Source organism: Panthera leo, chromosome A2, assembly GCF_018350215.1.
Source record: "Panthera leo isolate Ple1 chromosome A2, P.leo_Ple1_pat1.1, whole genome shotgun sequence".
Classification (NCBI taxonomy): Eukaryota; Metazoa; Chordata; class Mammalia; order Carnivora; family Felidae; genus Panthera; species Panthera leo.
Window position 1 is genome coordinate 115,502,795 of NC_056680.1, and position 13,298 is coordinate 115,516,092.

The 13,298-nt window shown below is 34.2% G+C and overlaps 1 protein-coding gene across 11 annotated transcripts in view; it reads left to right on the forward strand.

Annotated features, from left to right (window-relative positions):
• The window catches only part of PALS2 (protein associated with LIN7 2, MAGUK family member), a 113,654-nt gene that overhangs the window by 74,775 nt on the left and 25,581 nt on the right, over positions 1-13,298 (forward strand). For 10 of the 11 annotated variants that reach the window (XR_006197359.1, XR_006197363.1, XR_006197364.1 and 7 more), the window contains 5 exons: positions 6,009-6,050; positions 7,547-7,678; positions 9,984-10,083; positions 10,406-10,474; positions 12,217-12,378. Coding sequence is in view for 8 of the 11 variants with exons in the window: in XM_042920357.1 (XP_042776291.1) it covers positions 6,009-6,050; positions 7,547-7,678; positions 9,984-10,083; positions 10,406-10,474; positions 12,217-12,378 (505 nt within the window). In the remaining 3 variants the exon portion in view is untranslated. The remainder of the gene's footprint in view (positions 1-6,008; positions 6,051-7,546; positions 7,679-9,983; positions 10,084-10,405; positions 10,475-12,216; positions 12,379-13,298) is intronic. The other variant, XM_042920391.1, reaches the window with a different exon arrangement.

Consider the following 13,298-nt stretch of genomic DNA (forward strand, 5'->3'; position numbering starts at 1 on the left):
GAACAGATAGAATGATCACTGGAATAAAGAGTTCAGAAAGAGAGGTAACATATGTACTACTTTGATGATGTATCTTTCAGTGAGGAGAGACTATTCAGTGGATGAAACTGGTCATTAAATGTGGATAATGTATGAAGTTGTGTTCCTGTCAATTTACATACACAAATCAAGTAAAAGGACACAGTATCGGTGAACATATGAAGAGATACTAAAAATCACAGTGTAAAATACCATTTTATACCATTCAGTTGGCAAGAACATACATGTGATTCTACAGTATCTCTTCTACACTGCTAGTGGCAGTGTAAATTGGTATAAGCACACTGGGTAGGGGAAAGTTCAGCATTATCAGAGTTGAGTGTTCACATATATCAAAATGAATTCCTAGAGCAATTCATATGTATGTACAGCTGGAAACATCTTAACAAGCCTGGAAATAGCAAAAGATTTTATGCTATAGTGTGATGCTATTTTTTTATGTTTAAAATAGCTGCATAGTTTAAGGAACGCCTATATATGTACAATAAAACTATACAAAAGGAAAGCAAGGTGTTAATGAGCACAAGATTCAGGATAAGGGTTACCCTAGCTGGCAAGCCAGAGTGATCAAATGGATGGAATGAGAGCAGGAGCCCCACTTAGGGTTGTAGCCTCTGTTTTGAGTATAAGTTAAGGCTATTTTTCACATTATTAAAAGAAATAAAATAACCAAAAGTAGGTTTTGCGTGAACCAGTGAATCAAGTGTGATGTAAATTAAGAATAATTAACCTGAACAGTGTAATTTAATAGATTTTTTTAAATAAATTTTTTGACAGAAGCTTAAGTGTATGGCCCATAGATGGATATTTACCAAATAGGAGTGTGAATTGTCCCTCAAAGCTTTTTTAACCAAACATATATTCCAGCCTCCCTGCTCATTTCAAAATATGTGTGTGGCATCATGTAACTGAATAAGATGAGGTCATGTACTTGGAAAATCTTTAGAAAAATAACATCCTTAATCATCCTGATATTGTCATAGTGAACTTCATAGCAACTATGATTGCCGCATTCACCACCTTGTAACTCATTCTGATTGCAAATTCATATGGACCTGAAAATATGTGTTGAGACTGAGGGTGTGTGAGAAACTCTTGCTCTATGTTCAGACAACATATTCCCAAACAAATTACCAGCCACCTTCTGGCTTAACATAAGAGTCATGGTAGAGCTGTTTCTCCAGCCATTTCATACATTTATTTTCTCCTGTTAATTATTGTCATTTGCATAGGCCCAGCATAATCCTGTGCGATATCTTATTTTTTCAGTACTTTTACAGTTTTTAAAAAATGTTTGTTTATTTTTTAGGGGGTGGAGGGACAGAAAGAGAGGAAGAGAGAATCCCAAGCAGGTGTCACACCATCAGTGCAGAGCCTGACACAACCCTCGAGCTCACAAATTGTGAGATCATGACCTGAGCTGAAACCAAGAGTCAGATACTTACCTGACTGAGCAACCCAGGTACCCCATACTTTTACAGTTTTTATCTTTCCTTTTAAAAAATATCTTTGAGGTGCGCCTGGGCGGCTCAGTTGGTTAAGTGTCTGACTCTGATATTGGCTCAGATCATGACCTCACAGTTGGGAGACCAAGCCCCATGTCAAACTCCATGCTGAGCTTCGTGAAGCCTGCTTGGGTTTGTCTGTCTGTCTTTCTCTTTCTCTCTCTCTCTCTCTCTCTCTCTCTCTCTCTCTCTCTCTCTGCCCCTTCCTTGCTCACGCAACTCTCATCTATCTCTCAAAATAAATAAACTTTTAAAAAATATCTTTGAGATAAAGCTTCTATAAATAGCATATATTTAAAGTGTACAGTTTGATAAATGTAGACACACACACATACATACCTGTGAAACCATTAACACAATCAAGACAACATATATATATATATATATATATATATATATATATATATATATATGTTAATATCTATCATGTCCAGAAGTTCCTTTGTATCCATTTATAATCCTTCCCTCCTCCCCTGCATTCCAGGCAAGCACTGCTCTGCATTCTGTTTCTATAGCTTAGTTTACTTTTTCCTTATTTTTATATAAATGAAAGCATGCACATGAATCTTTTATTTGCTGTGTTTTTTTAAAATATGTCGTCTTTCAGCATAATTCTTTTGGGATTCATCAATCTTTTTATGTGTATTAGCAGTTGATTCCTTTCTGTTGATGAGTGGCATTCCATTGCTTGGCTATACAATTAAAGTGTTTCCAGTTTGAGGCTATTATAAATAAAAGATGCTGTGGACATTTACATGTAAGTTCCTTGGGTGAATACCTAGGAATTGAAGGATTAGGTCATGGTAGGTCCATGTTGAACATTTATTTATTTATTTATTTATTTATTTATTTATTTATTTACATGGTAGGTCCATGTTGAATATTTATTTATTTATTTATTTATTTATTTATTTATTTATTTTTCATGTTGAACTTTTAAAGAAGTGTCCAAACCACTCTCAAAAGTGGTTGCACCCGTATACATTCCCATCAGCATACTGTACATCTTCACCAACATTTGGTGTGATCAGTCCTTACAATTTTAGACACTCAAATAGGTGTGTAGTGGTATCTCAATATGATTTTAATTTGCATTTCCTTAATGACTGCCTAATTTTGAGCATCTTTTCATGTGCTTATTTTTTAATGTCTGTTTTGGTTGTTTTCAGATCTCATCCATTTTTTGCCAGGTTGTTTTTTATTTAGTTTTGAGAGTTCTTTATGTTTTTTTTTAATGTAAGTATTTTATCTGAATTATGATTTACAAGGATTTTCTCACAGTGAAAAGGCTTATCTTTTCATTCTCTTAATGGTGTAATATAAAGAGTAGCCGTTCTCAATTCTGATGAAGTCCAGTTTTCTTTTATAGATCATGCTTGTATTCTGTGTAGAATATTTTTGTATAACCATAGGTCATAAAGGTTTTCTTTATTTTTTTCTAAAAGTTGTATAGTTTTACGCTTTACATCTAGTCCTAGGATCCATTTACTCTACGAGCTTTTGTATATGGTGTAAGATCTGGACAAAAGCGGGAAATGCATACAGATACCCAGTTTTCCAGTTCCATGTGTTGAAGAGACAGTTTCTTCCATCAGATTTGGAAAAATTTTGACTATTATCTCTTCAGCTTATTTTTCTATTCCTGTTTCTCTTGCCCTTTGATGCCATCACTTCCACATATATTAGGCTCCTTGAAGTTATCCCCTTGCTCAGTGATAGATACTCTGTTCATTTATTTCAGTCTTGTTTCTTCCCTGTTTTTTTTTTTTTTTTTATCTTAATTTCTAATTGCTATGCCTTCAAGTTTACTAATCTTGTTTTCTTCAATGTCTTCAATCTGTTAATCACTTCTGGTATACTTTTTCATCTGAGATATTTTGGTTTTCATCTCCAGAAATCTAAATTGAGTCGTCTTTATATCTACCATGTTTCTACCCAACATGCCCAGTCCTTCCTCTAGTTTCTTGAACATAAGAATATAATATGTAAAGTTAAAAATAACTATTTTAATGTCCTTTTCTACTAATTCTATCATATTTATCATTCATGGATCACTTTTTTCTTCTGTATCATTAATTGATTTTTCTCTACATTTTAGATTATGTTTTCCTGCTTATTTGCATGCCTGGTTATTTTTGATTGGCTGTCAGACATCATAAATTTTACCTTATTAAATGCTGAACATTTTTGTATCTTAGAATTTTTCTTAAACTTTCTTCTAGGATATTTAAGTTACTCAAGAGCAGTTTAATCCTTTCAGATCTTGCTTTTTAAGCTTTAGGTGCAGCCGGGGCAGGATTAAGTCTAGGGCATAATCCTTCTGATTACTCAATGCCTCATGAATTATGAGACTTTTCCACTCACCTTGATGAGAACAGAAACTATTCCTGACCCTGTATGACCTGCTGATATTGCTACCTATTGTGCTTGTTCTTTATGTGAATTTGAGTAGTTCCCTTATACCCATGCACAGATCAGTGCTCTGCTGAAGACTGAAGGAAGCACTTTGAAGTTCTTGAGTCCTTTCTCTGTGCAACCCTTTCCTCACTGATTACTGGGTTCTGTACACTGTAGCCACCCGATCTCCCTGGTCACCCAGTTCATCTCCTCAACTTGGAGACTGCCAGGCTCCACCTAGATTCTTCCTTCCTGAGTTGCAACCTGGAAATTTTTTTTATGCAGTTAGCTAGGGCAACTGAATAGTTCACCTTGTTTCCATTTTTTAGGGATTGCTGACTTCATTGTCTGATGTATTAAAAAGTGGTTTGTAAAATTTTGTCTGGTATTTTAGTTGTTTCAGGCTGGAGGGGCCTTTATTCCTTCATCTTAGTCAGAAGTAGGAGTCCTCTTTTATCTTGTATTACAATAAGAAATTAATTTTTAAATAGGTGAATCATTCCCATGTTTCAAAATTCAAGAAATATACGTAGGTATTCAATTGAAATCTCTCTTTCAAAAAATCCACTGTCAACCTAGTCCTTACTCCCCATAAGAAACCATGCTATTATGGGGCACCTGGGTGACTTCATTGGTTAAGCATCAGACTCTTGATTTCAGCTCAGGTCATGATCTCATGGTTCGTGGGGTCAAGCCCTGCATTGTCAGTGCAGAGCCGCTTGGGATTCTCTCTCTCCTTCTCTCTCTGCCCCTCCCCTACTCATACTGTCCTCCCCTCCCCCCAAAATAAATAAATTTTTTTTTTTTTTTTAAAAAGAAACCGTGCTTTTTAGTCTTTCTAGAGTTTTAACCACTTACCTATTGTTAAACAATTAGGTTGCTTCTAATCTTTGGCTATTAGGAATAATTTAGTAGTTAATAGTCTTGTATGGAGGTCATTTTGCATATGTCTGAGCAACATTGCTGTTTAATACATTCCCAGAGGTGGATTACTAGGTCAGAGGATTTTTGCATTTGTAATTCTGATAGCTTTTGTCAAATTGTTCTCCCAACTGATTAAACCAGATCTTCCATCAGCCTGTTAGGAAAATGCCTGTTGGACCATAGTCCTATCTACAGAATGTTATCAAGTATTTGGATTTCTGCTAATCTGACAGGAAGAAAATGTTATTAAAACACAGTTTTGTTTTGAGTGATGTTGAATATCTCTTGTGTTTAAAAGCTATTTGTACTTCCTGTTCTCTGTTTCATCTACTTTAGATTATTGGTCATTCAGTTTTTTCTTTAGTGATAAGAATATGAGAGTCACATATTTTAGTAGGTTGTGTTTAGTAACTTAGTAATGAATGAACCATTAATGTATGGTCTATAGTAAAACACTTTACAGTGTACTTAATAAAATGTAATTATACTAAATCCAGTCAAATCTCTAATGACTTTTAAGGTCATTGCAAAATGTTTAGATAAAAACCTGGGTTAATTTTTCAGATAGATTTTTAAAATTCAAAGTAAAACCAGGTTAATCTGAGATTTTGAGCATGAAAGTAATGTTCTAAAAATTAGTTCAATAAATGAAAAAATAAGAATTGTTCTCTTTTAGAAACCTTTTTACATCTGAGTGATGTGTTTTGTTCCACAAATAATGACATTTCCAGAACAATTTGGGAATAGGGAATAGATATTTGAAATTTGGGCTATCTCAGAAAGTCTGAATTTATGGTTACAAAATGTATGTTGTCCCACAGATAAGAATGATAAATTCATGGTTAGATGGCAAGATGCTCTTACTATTCATTTGGTGTAGCTTTCTTGAGAAATAAGGAGTATCCAAGTATTTTTACACTTTGCATACCCATCCTTTTGCTCTGCCTCATCTCAAGCGCCTCTATCTTTTTGCTTCTGTCATTTATAATTTTCAGGGATTATACCCTCTGGACAATTAATTAGGGGAGTAGTTACTTTACCAAAGAGTGAGGTAATAAAATGGTCCAGTAGTTTGTTTATGTTTTGTTAATTAATTTAGTTTAAAGTCTGGCTTTATTTATGCAATGAAAAATATATTTTTAGAGTTGCATCAATATGGAGAGGCATCCAGCACACGTCCGTCAGGTATGATGTCATTCCAGGACATTTTCTGGTACTCCAGTTTTTCTGTCTTATCAGCCAACTAAATTTACCTTGATTAAATAAACTTAAAAATTGGGGCTTTTTTTTTTTTTTTTTTTCCATTGCCAAAACATTGAGCTGCATGCCATTGTCAATTTAGCCAGTTGTCACATTTCAGCAATCTTAATATTGTTTGTATGCTTGCTTCTTCAATATTTCTAAAATTGTGTATCAAAAGAATTATTGGCTTTCTGAGTTGTTAAACAACATTTAGACTTTACAGAGTTATTGAAAATGTTCTGAATGCGTTCTATCAAAATCATCTAATTGTAAATAACTAAAATTTTGTCACATGTACCCAGACTTAGTTACTTCTAAATGATTTTAATATGCATCCATCACATTGCATTTTACCCCACTAATATTATGTATCTGCTTGTGTTACCTGAATATCTGGTTTGGTTACATTTGTAGAAGTATGATAACATTGTCATTTTTACTAATTTTGTGCTTTTCTGCTTGTTACAGTTTACCTGATTAATGCCAGGTCATTTCTTCAGTATATAACATTTGAATTTTTATAAATATGCATGAAAAGTTTTAAGAATATAATCACTCTGAAATTGCCATCAAATACTGAAAATGCTTAATAGAATTTCAAGTGAATAAGCAAAATATTCCTGTGATTGGAGATAATAACTAATAGTGGTAATTGGCATACTTTTATTAATAAAATATATTTTAAAGAAATATTCAATGAATATTTCAATGAATTTAAATTGGGAAGTAGTTTCAAGTCTTTTTCAGTATTTTTCTTACAATTAATTTAATGCTAAGTATTTAAGTTAGAGCAAGGTGATTTAAAAAAAAAAATATTTTCCACCCTTGTTTTGGCCAGTGTAAATCTGTGTGATTAAAAACTATATATTACCAGTGATGAAAGTTGGTTTTTTAATTTTTTTTTTTAAGTTACTAACTGTATTTCAGGTCTGACTTCAACATTCACTTTCATTGTTTAACTTTGGTTTCAGGGCTCTTTCATAAAGTCAATCCTAAAAAAAAAAAAAAAAAAAAAAAAAAGGTCCTAATGTACCTGAAATATATGCCTTAAATCAGCTGCATATATTATTTCTGGACATTAATCAGAAAGTAGCATTTAATTGTATTCAAAATTATGCAACACTATTTAGAAAATCATGTGAAAAGATTGAGGGAAAGTGTAAGAATGGTGGAGTAAAATGATTGTCAAACTGTTGATTTAAAATTAGAAGTTAAAATAGAAACAAAATTTTAATTGTACTAATGTTTATTTTTTTCTTTTCTGATACCTAAGTATTAATGTCTAGAAATTGATTTCTATTTGAATGAAACCAGTTCCTTAGTTGAAGTACTAAATGCATTGTCAATTACAATTAAATCACAGTTATTTGAAAAAGATTTCAAAAATCTAGTGACAAATGATACACCTATACTATCTTAAATTGTGCTATGTGTTTTAGGTATTTGTGAAATGTCATTTTGATTATAATCCATACAATGATAACCTGATACCCTGCAAAGAAGCAGGATTGAAGTTTTCAAAAGGAGAAATTCTTCAAATTGTAAACAGAGAAGATCCAAACTGGTGGCAGGTTAGTATGCTTCTCATAATTTCCTCAATTGCTTTTTTATTTTCAATCTTAGATCTGGCCAATAGCTGAATATTCAGGAAGAAGGTATTAGCATTTGTTCCAATGATTTTTCCCACATGAACAGCTCCTGCTTCATGGCTGCTAATTTTGTGGACAGAAGATCAAATTGAGAGGGAATTTGCAAGTAGCTGTTAATAAATGCAGAATTAATTAGCCTGTGGAGATATTCCATTGGTTTAGGGATCAGAACAGTTGGTTCTTCCACATCAATGATTGCAGTAAAATATGATATTGGGGTCATCCCTTCTCAGTGTTTGTTTTTGTTTGTCTTAACTAGAAGTGTTATACTATGTGTATAGTAGCGTCTCTCTCATGTCCTCTCTCTGTATGTACATTCATGGCAAATAAAACATAGTTTCTTAAACTCTTAAATCTGTCTCCCCACCTGTTCTCAGTTATTGTGAAATAAAGGTTTGCTTTATGATCAGTGTTAGTTGGTCGTGGATTGAAATCTGTATATGTGGAAAGGGATGTGTGTTATGACCGTATTTTCCCCAGTTCATTTCCTTTTTTTCTTTTTTTCTTTTTTTCTTTTTAATGTTTATTTGTTTTGAGAGAGAGAGTACGTGCAAACAGGGGAGGGGCAGAGAGAATGAGAGAGAGAGAGAATCCCAAGCAGGCTCCATGCTCTCAGAACAGAGCCTGACACAGGGCTCGATCTCACAATCTCACGAACCCTGAGATCATGACCTGAGCTGAAAAATCAAGAGTCAGTCATTTAACCCACTGAGCCATGCAGGCACCCCACCTCTGCTTCATTTTCTAAAGATCTGTGTGATCATGTTCTTTTTCCTTTCCCCTAATACAGCTTTCAGAAATCTCTAGCAGGAGTAATAAGTCTGTTTTTGTCATTGCTGACACCAGCTAACAACCACAGTATTCAGAGCTGGAGAAACTGACAGATCAGAAAGCTTAAAATTCCTTAAACTGTCTCATTAAAAAGCAAGGTGTATGAGGAAGGGACCCAAGACCCACCTCTCAACTCTAAGTGGAGATGGTAGTAACTCACATTAACTCTGAAAAGTTATATTGACTTCTAAGGGGGAATGAATAATAAGAATGAGGCCAATCTTACTAATGTGTCCTTAAATTTAAATTAAGACATTATTATGTGCAAGCGCTCTATGAGGTGAGAGAACCAAAAAACAGATAAACAGAGTCTGTAATCTTGAGAGGTGTCCACTGAATTTTTTAGAACTCTCATCAAAAAACTTTCTGTAGTTGTTTCCTTTATTGAACTCTTCTTGCAAGAGTCCCCCTTTTGGGGAATGTCCTCTTTTACTCTCTTCTCATACCATCACCATTATTTCAGTCCCTTCTTGCATTTGGTGATGTATTACTTTAATTCTACTTTTTAGGATGTTAATTGCGAAAAAAGATACCAAATTTTTCTATGCTAATTATAAAGATAAAGACACTAATTTTGTGGGATAAGCCACTAACAGCCAGTTCTTTAGCCACTATTTTAAAATAGCACTTTTGGGACGCCTGGGTGGCGCAGTCGGTTGAGCGTCCGACTTCAGCCAGGTCACGATCTCGTGGTCCGTGAGTTCGAGCCCCGCGTCAGGCTCTGGGCTGATGACTCGGAGCCTGGAGCCTGTTTCCGATTCTGTGTCTCCCTCTCTCTCTGCCCCTCCCCCGTTCATGCTCTGTCTCTCTCTGTCCCAAAAATAAATAAAAATAAATAAATAAAATAAATAAATAAATAAAATAGCACTTTTGGGGATTTCAAAACTTAGTTTCTTGACAGTGTAATTTTACCTATTTTAAATTTAAGATATTCAGGTCTTCCTTCCCTCTCTCTCTTTGTCTCTCCACCCTCCCTCCCTTTCTCTCTCTCTCTCTCTCTCTCTCTCTCTCTCTCTCTCTCTCTCGTGGGATTATGGTTGGTAGTGATACCTTACTAAGAGTGCAAATGAAATGTCCTGTTAAAAATAGTGTTTATCCTGTCCATTCTTTGACTAAGCATTATAAATAAAAAGTTGACATAATTTAAAGATCCTATGTACCTTTGTATTTTGGTCCCCAAATTTCAACACAAGATGGCAGATTGATTAGGTGCCAATTGATTCCTTAGTGCTAAGTGTTTAAATATCTTTACTGACAGTGCCATGGATTTAAATCTCAAGGTCAGCTTTTAAGAGCAAATTTGATATATTGTTACTGACTATTGACTGTCCTACTTATTAGAATATGGTCTCAAATTTTGGTCACTGAGATATACAATTCATTCATTTGATTCTAGGCTAGCCATGTAAAAGAGGGAGGAAGTGCTGGTCTCATTCCAAGCCAGTTCCTGGAAGAGAAGAGAAAGGCATTTGTTAGAAGAGACTGGGACAATTCAGGTGATGAGCTTAATACAATGTGTAACAAGTAGTCCTTTGTGGTTACCTTTCTTTGCCTCTTTCCTCTGAATCAGCAAATGAATTTATTTAAAATGCATCTAAACTAATCCAGCCCCTGTACTTTATTTTAACGCCCTCAAAAGTAAACTCTTTGATCCCTTTCTGCCACCTGCCGGTATAGTATCAGAATTCAGTGGCTCAACTCACTTCTGCCCCCTTCTGCTGTGTAGGACATAACACTCCCACCTCTAGAATACCACAGGGCAGTTTTATCCTATTCCAACACACTGTTTTAAGTTACATTTGTCTTGTCATCCTTCAGGACCTTTTTGTGGAACCATAAGTAGCAAAAAAAAGAAAAAGATGATGTATCTCACAACCAGAAATGCAGGTATGTTTTAAATACTTTTTGAGAAGTCTGAGTGAGATAGCTTTATATCATTAATTAATATGGCATAAACTCTAAATAATTTTAAAAGAAGCTAATTCAGATGAATACCCAATTTTAAGGGGCTGTCACTTGAACACATGGCCCAATATAATAGGGAGACATTATTTAAATCTCAATATGTCACCAGTGCGTTTTATTCTATAATTTACAATAAAATGAATTGGTTAGGATTTATGATTATATTAGTGAAGGAACAATCTTATTAAAACTTTCTTCAAAGAACTTTGATACTGATTTATGTGGGTTTTTTTTCTTTTTTTTTTAATTTTTTTTTTTTTAATGTTTATTTTTGACAGTGGGAGAGGGTGGGGCAGAGAAAGAGAGGAAGACATAGAATCTGAAGCAGGCTCCAGGCTCTCGAGCTGTCAGCACAGAGCTGGATGTGGGGCTCGAACCACAAACAGTGAGATCATGACCTGAGCCAAAGTCGGATGCTTAACTAACTGAGCCACCCAGGCGCCCCTGTGTGTCATTTCCAAAGAAATGCCTTTATGAAGATATTAAAAGAGTTATGATTCAGGGCAACTCTATTCTGTCATCGCATTGTCCATGATACTTTTGGGAAAACAGTAGTAGACCAAACAAATCTTAGTCTGATATAGTAGAATTCTCTCTTAAATCTTTTAGACTTAAACGTGAATCACAGTTACCATAGTTATTCTTTTCAGTTATAGAGGCAGATAGGAGTGAAATGCAGCTCTTTGAATGAAAAGGCTTTCTGAAAGAAATTGATAATTTTTTAAAGTACTTGCTAGACATCAGAGCTGCTTCTCTTCTGGTACTAAACTAAATAGCACACTCTAAAGGGAATAATAATAATAATAATAAAAGGGGAAAAGAGAGTCTCTCAATATTGGTTTAATCGGTGGAGAAATTGTGCAAATAAAGAGTTGCTGTTAAGATAATAACCTAAGGAAGAAGTGTTATCACTACAGATTGAGAGTTATAATACTAATGACAGGTAATATACTAGTTTAAATCCACTTTGGCTTTATTATTCATTAAATGTGTGTCCTTAAAGCTTTCTTGCAAAATAGAAAACTTGCAATTTTCTCATTGACTAAGATTTAATTTTGGAGTATATTTTGACTGAAAATAGTTTGGATCCAAAATTTCATTTTGTACATAAATTCAGAATCTTAATGTTTAATTATCAATATGTTTGTCTGAATTTTGTTAATCAAACTGGTATTTGCTAAGTCAGCACATGGTATTTGTTCTTTGATATTTTTGGAAGGCCATACTCATTCTATGGGGCTTATTTAAGCAGTCACACTAGTTATACTTCTGTCCTTTATATCTGATATACACTTTTTGGCTGAACAAATTATAAAAGATAATTTGCAGTTTGATTGTATATATTAAAAGAATTATTTCTATAACAAATTGATAAGAAACGTTTTAATGGATAGAATATATGGTGAAGATAAAACATGGCATTTTTCTAGCTTCCTTAGCCAAATTTTTAAGGGCAAATGGTTGAAAACAGATGTTTAAATCAAGATCAAAAATAATTTATTGTACTTTACCAAATTTATAAAAAATAAATCTATACTAAGTACAGTTCAAGTGATATTTACTTGTCAGGACAACGAAGCCCTTATTGAGCAGAATTGCAGACGTTTTTCATCCATCTAAAAGGTAAGTGAATATGATGATTTTCCATTTCCTTTTACATTTAGAATTTGATCGTCATGAAATCCAGATATATGAGGAAGTAGCCAAAATGCCTCCCTTCCAGAGAAAGACTTTAGTATTGATAGGCGCTCAAGGTGTGGGACGAAGAAGCTTGAAAAACAGGTTCATAGTGTTGAATCCCACTAGATTTGGAACTACAGTGCCATGTAAGTTTTTTCTCCCTTTTCTTTGCTGTTTAATTGACATCAAAGAGTAGGTGGGGCAGATTATTATTTTTTTTATTTCTAAATAATTTTTGATATGAAAGCAAATAGAAGATACTGAAAAACTCGGTGACTCTACAGCGGTCTTGAAATAATGCTGTAGCCATGTTCGCTTGCTGCCTTGCAGCCCTTGTTTCTCCAAGCTCCTGAGTCCAGAGATGTCAGTTAAATACAAGTACTAGGAGTTGTGGCAAAATCAGCATTCACTTTGTATTTTCTTGTACCGCTGATGTCTATCTGAAAAGTTGTGTTTTTTACCCACATTAGCATAAAGAAAAGAGGGAAATCTGCTGGATCCTCAGACACTTCCAGTGTGGCAATTCCTTTGTGAATTTTGTACGTTTTCTCTTGTAGCTCTGTCCTTCAAGGTCGTAAACCTGATTTTTTGATAGCACATCAACAGTGAGAATCTTCAGAGCAGGCAGCATTAATTAAGATTATAAAGGTTGACATAAAAAATGAAAATACTGATAGGGGAAGTATAACCATTAAATGAGCCAAACATTCATTTTATCATCTTTGCATTTTTTCCCTATTTGCATATTTATATGGAAAGTTAAATAATGTCAGAAGTATGCTTGATAAGAATGGAATCACATTAAGGAGTTAGATGATATCATAGTCTTATAAGAACTAGTATACATTTGTCTTTATTTTGGATATGTGTGGGCCTTTACATGTGGGAATTTACACGCTCTTTCCCCTGAACAACGCAGGAGACAAGCCAGCCTCACCTTCTATAACTCCCCTTTCTGTGCTGCTTTTGCTGACCAAGCCCCCTTTTGATTAACAGTATTTCTTTAGGTATATTAATGCCATTAAGCTGTTCTGAGCTAATCCTTAGCCTACTGTCACTCCATCTC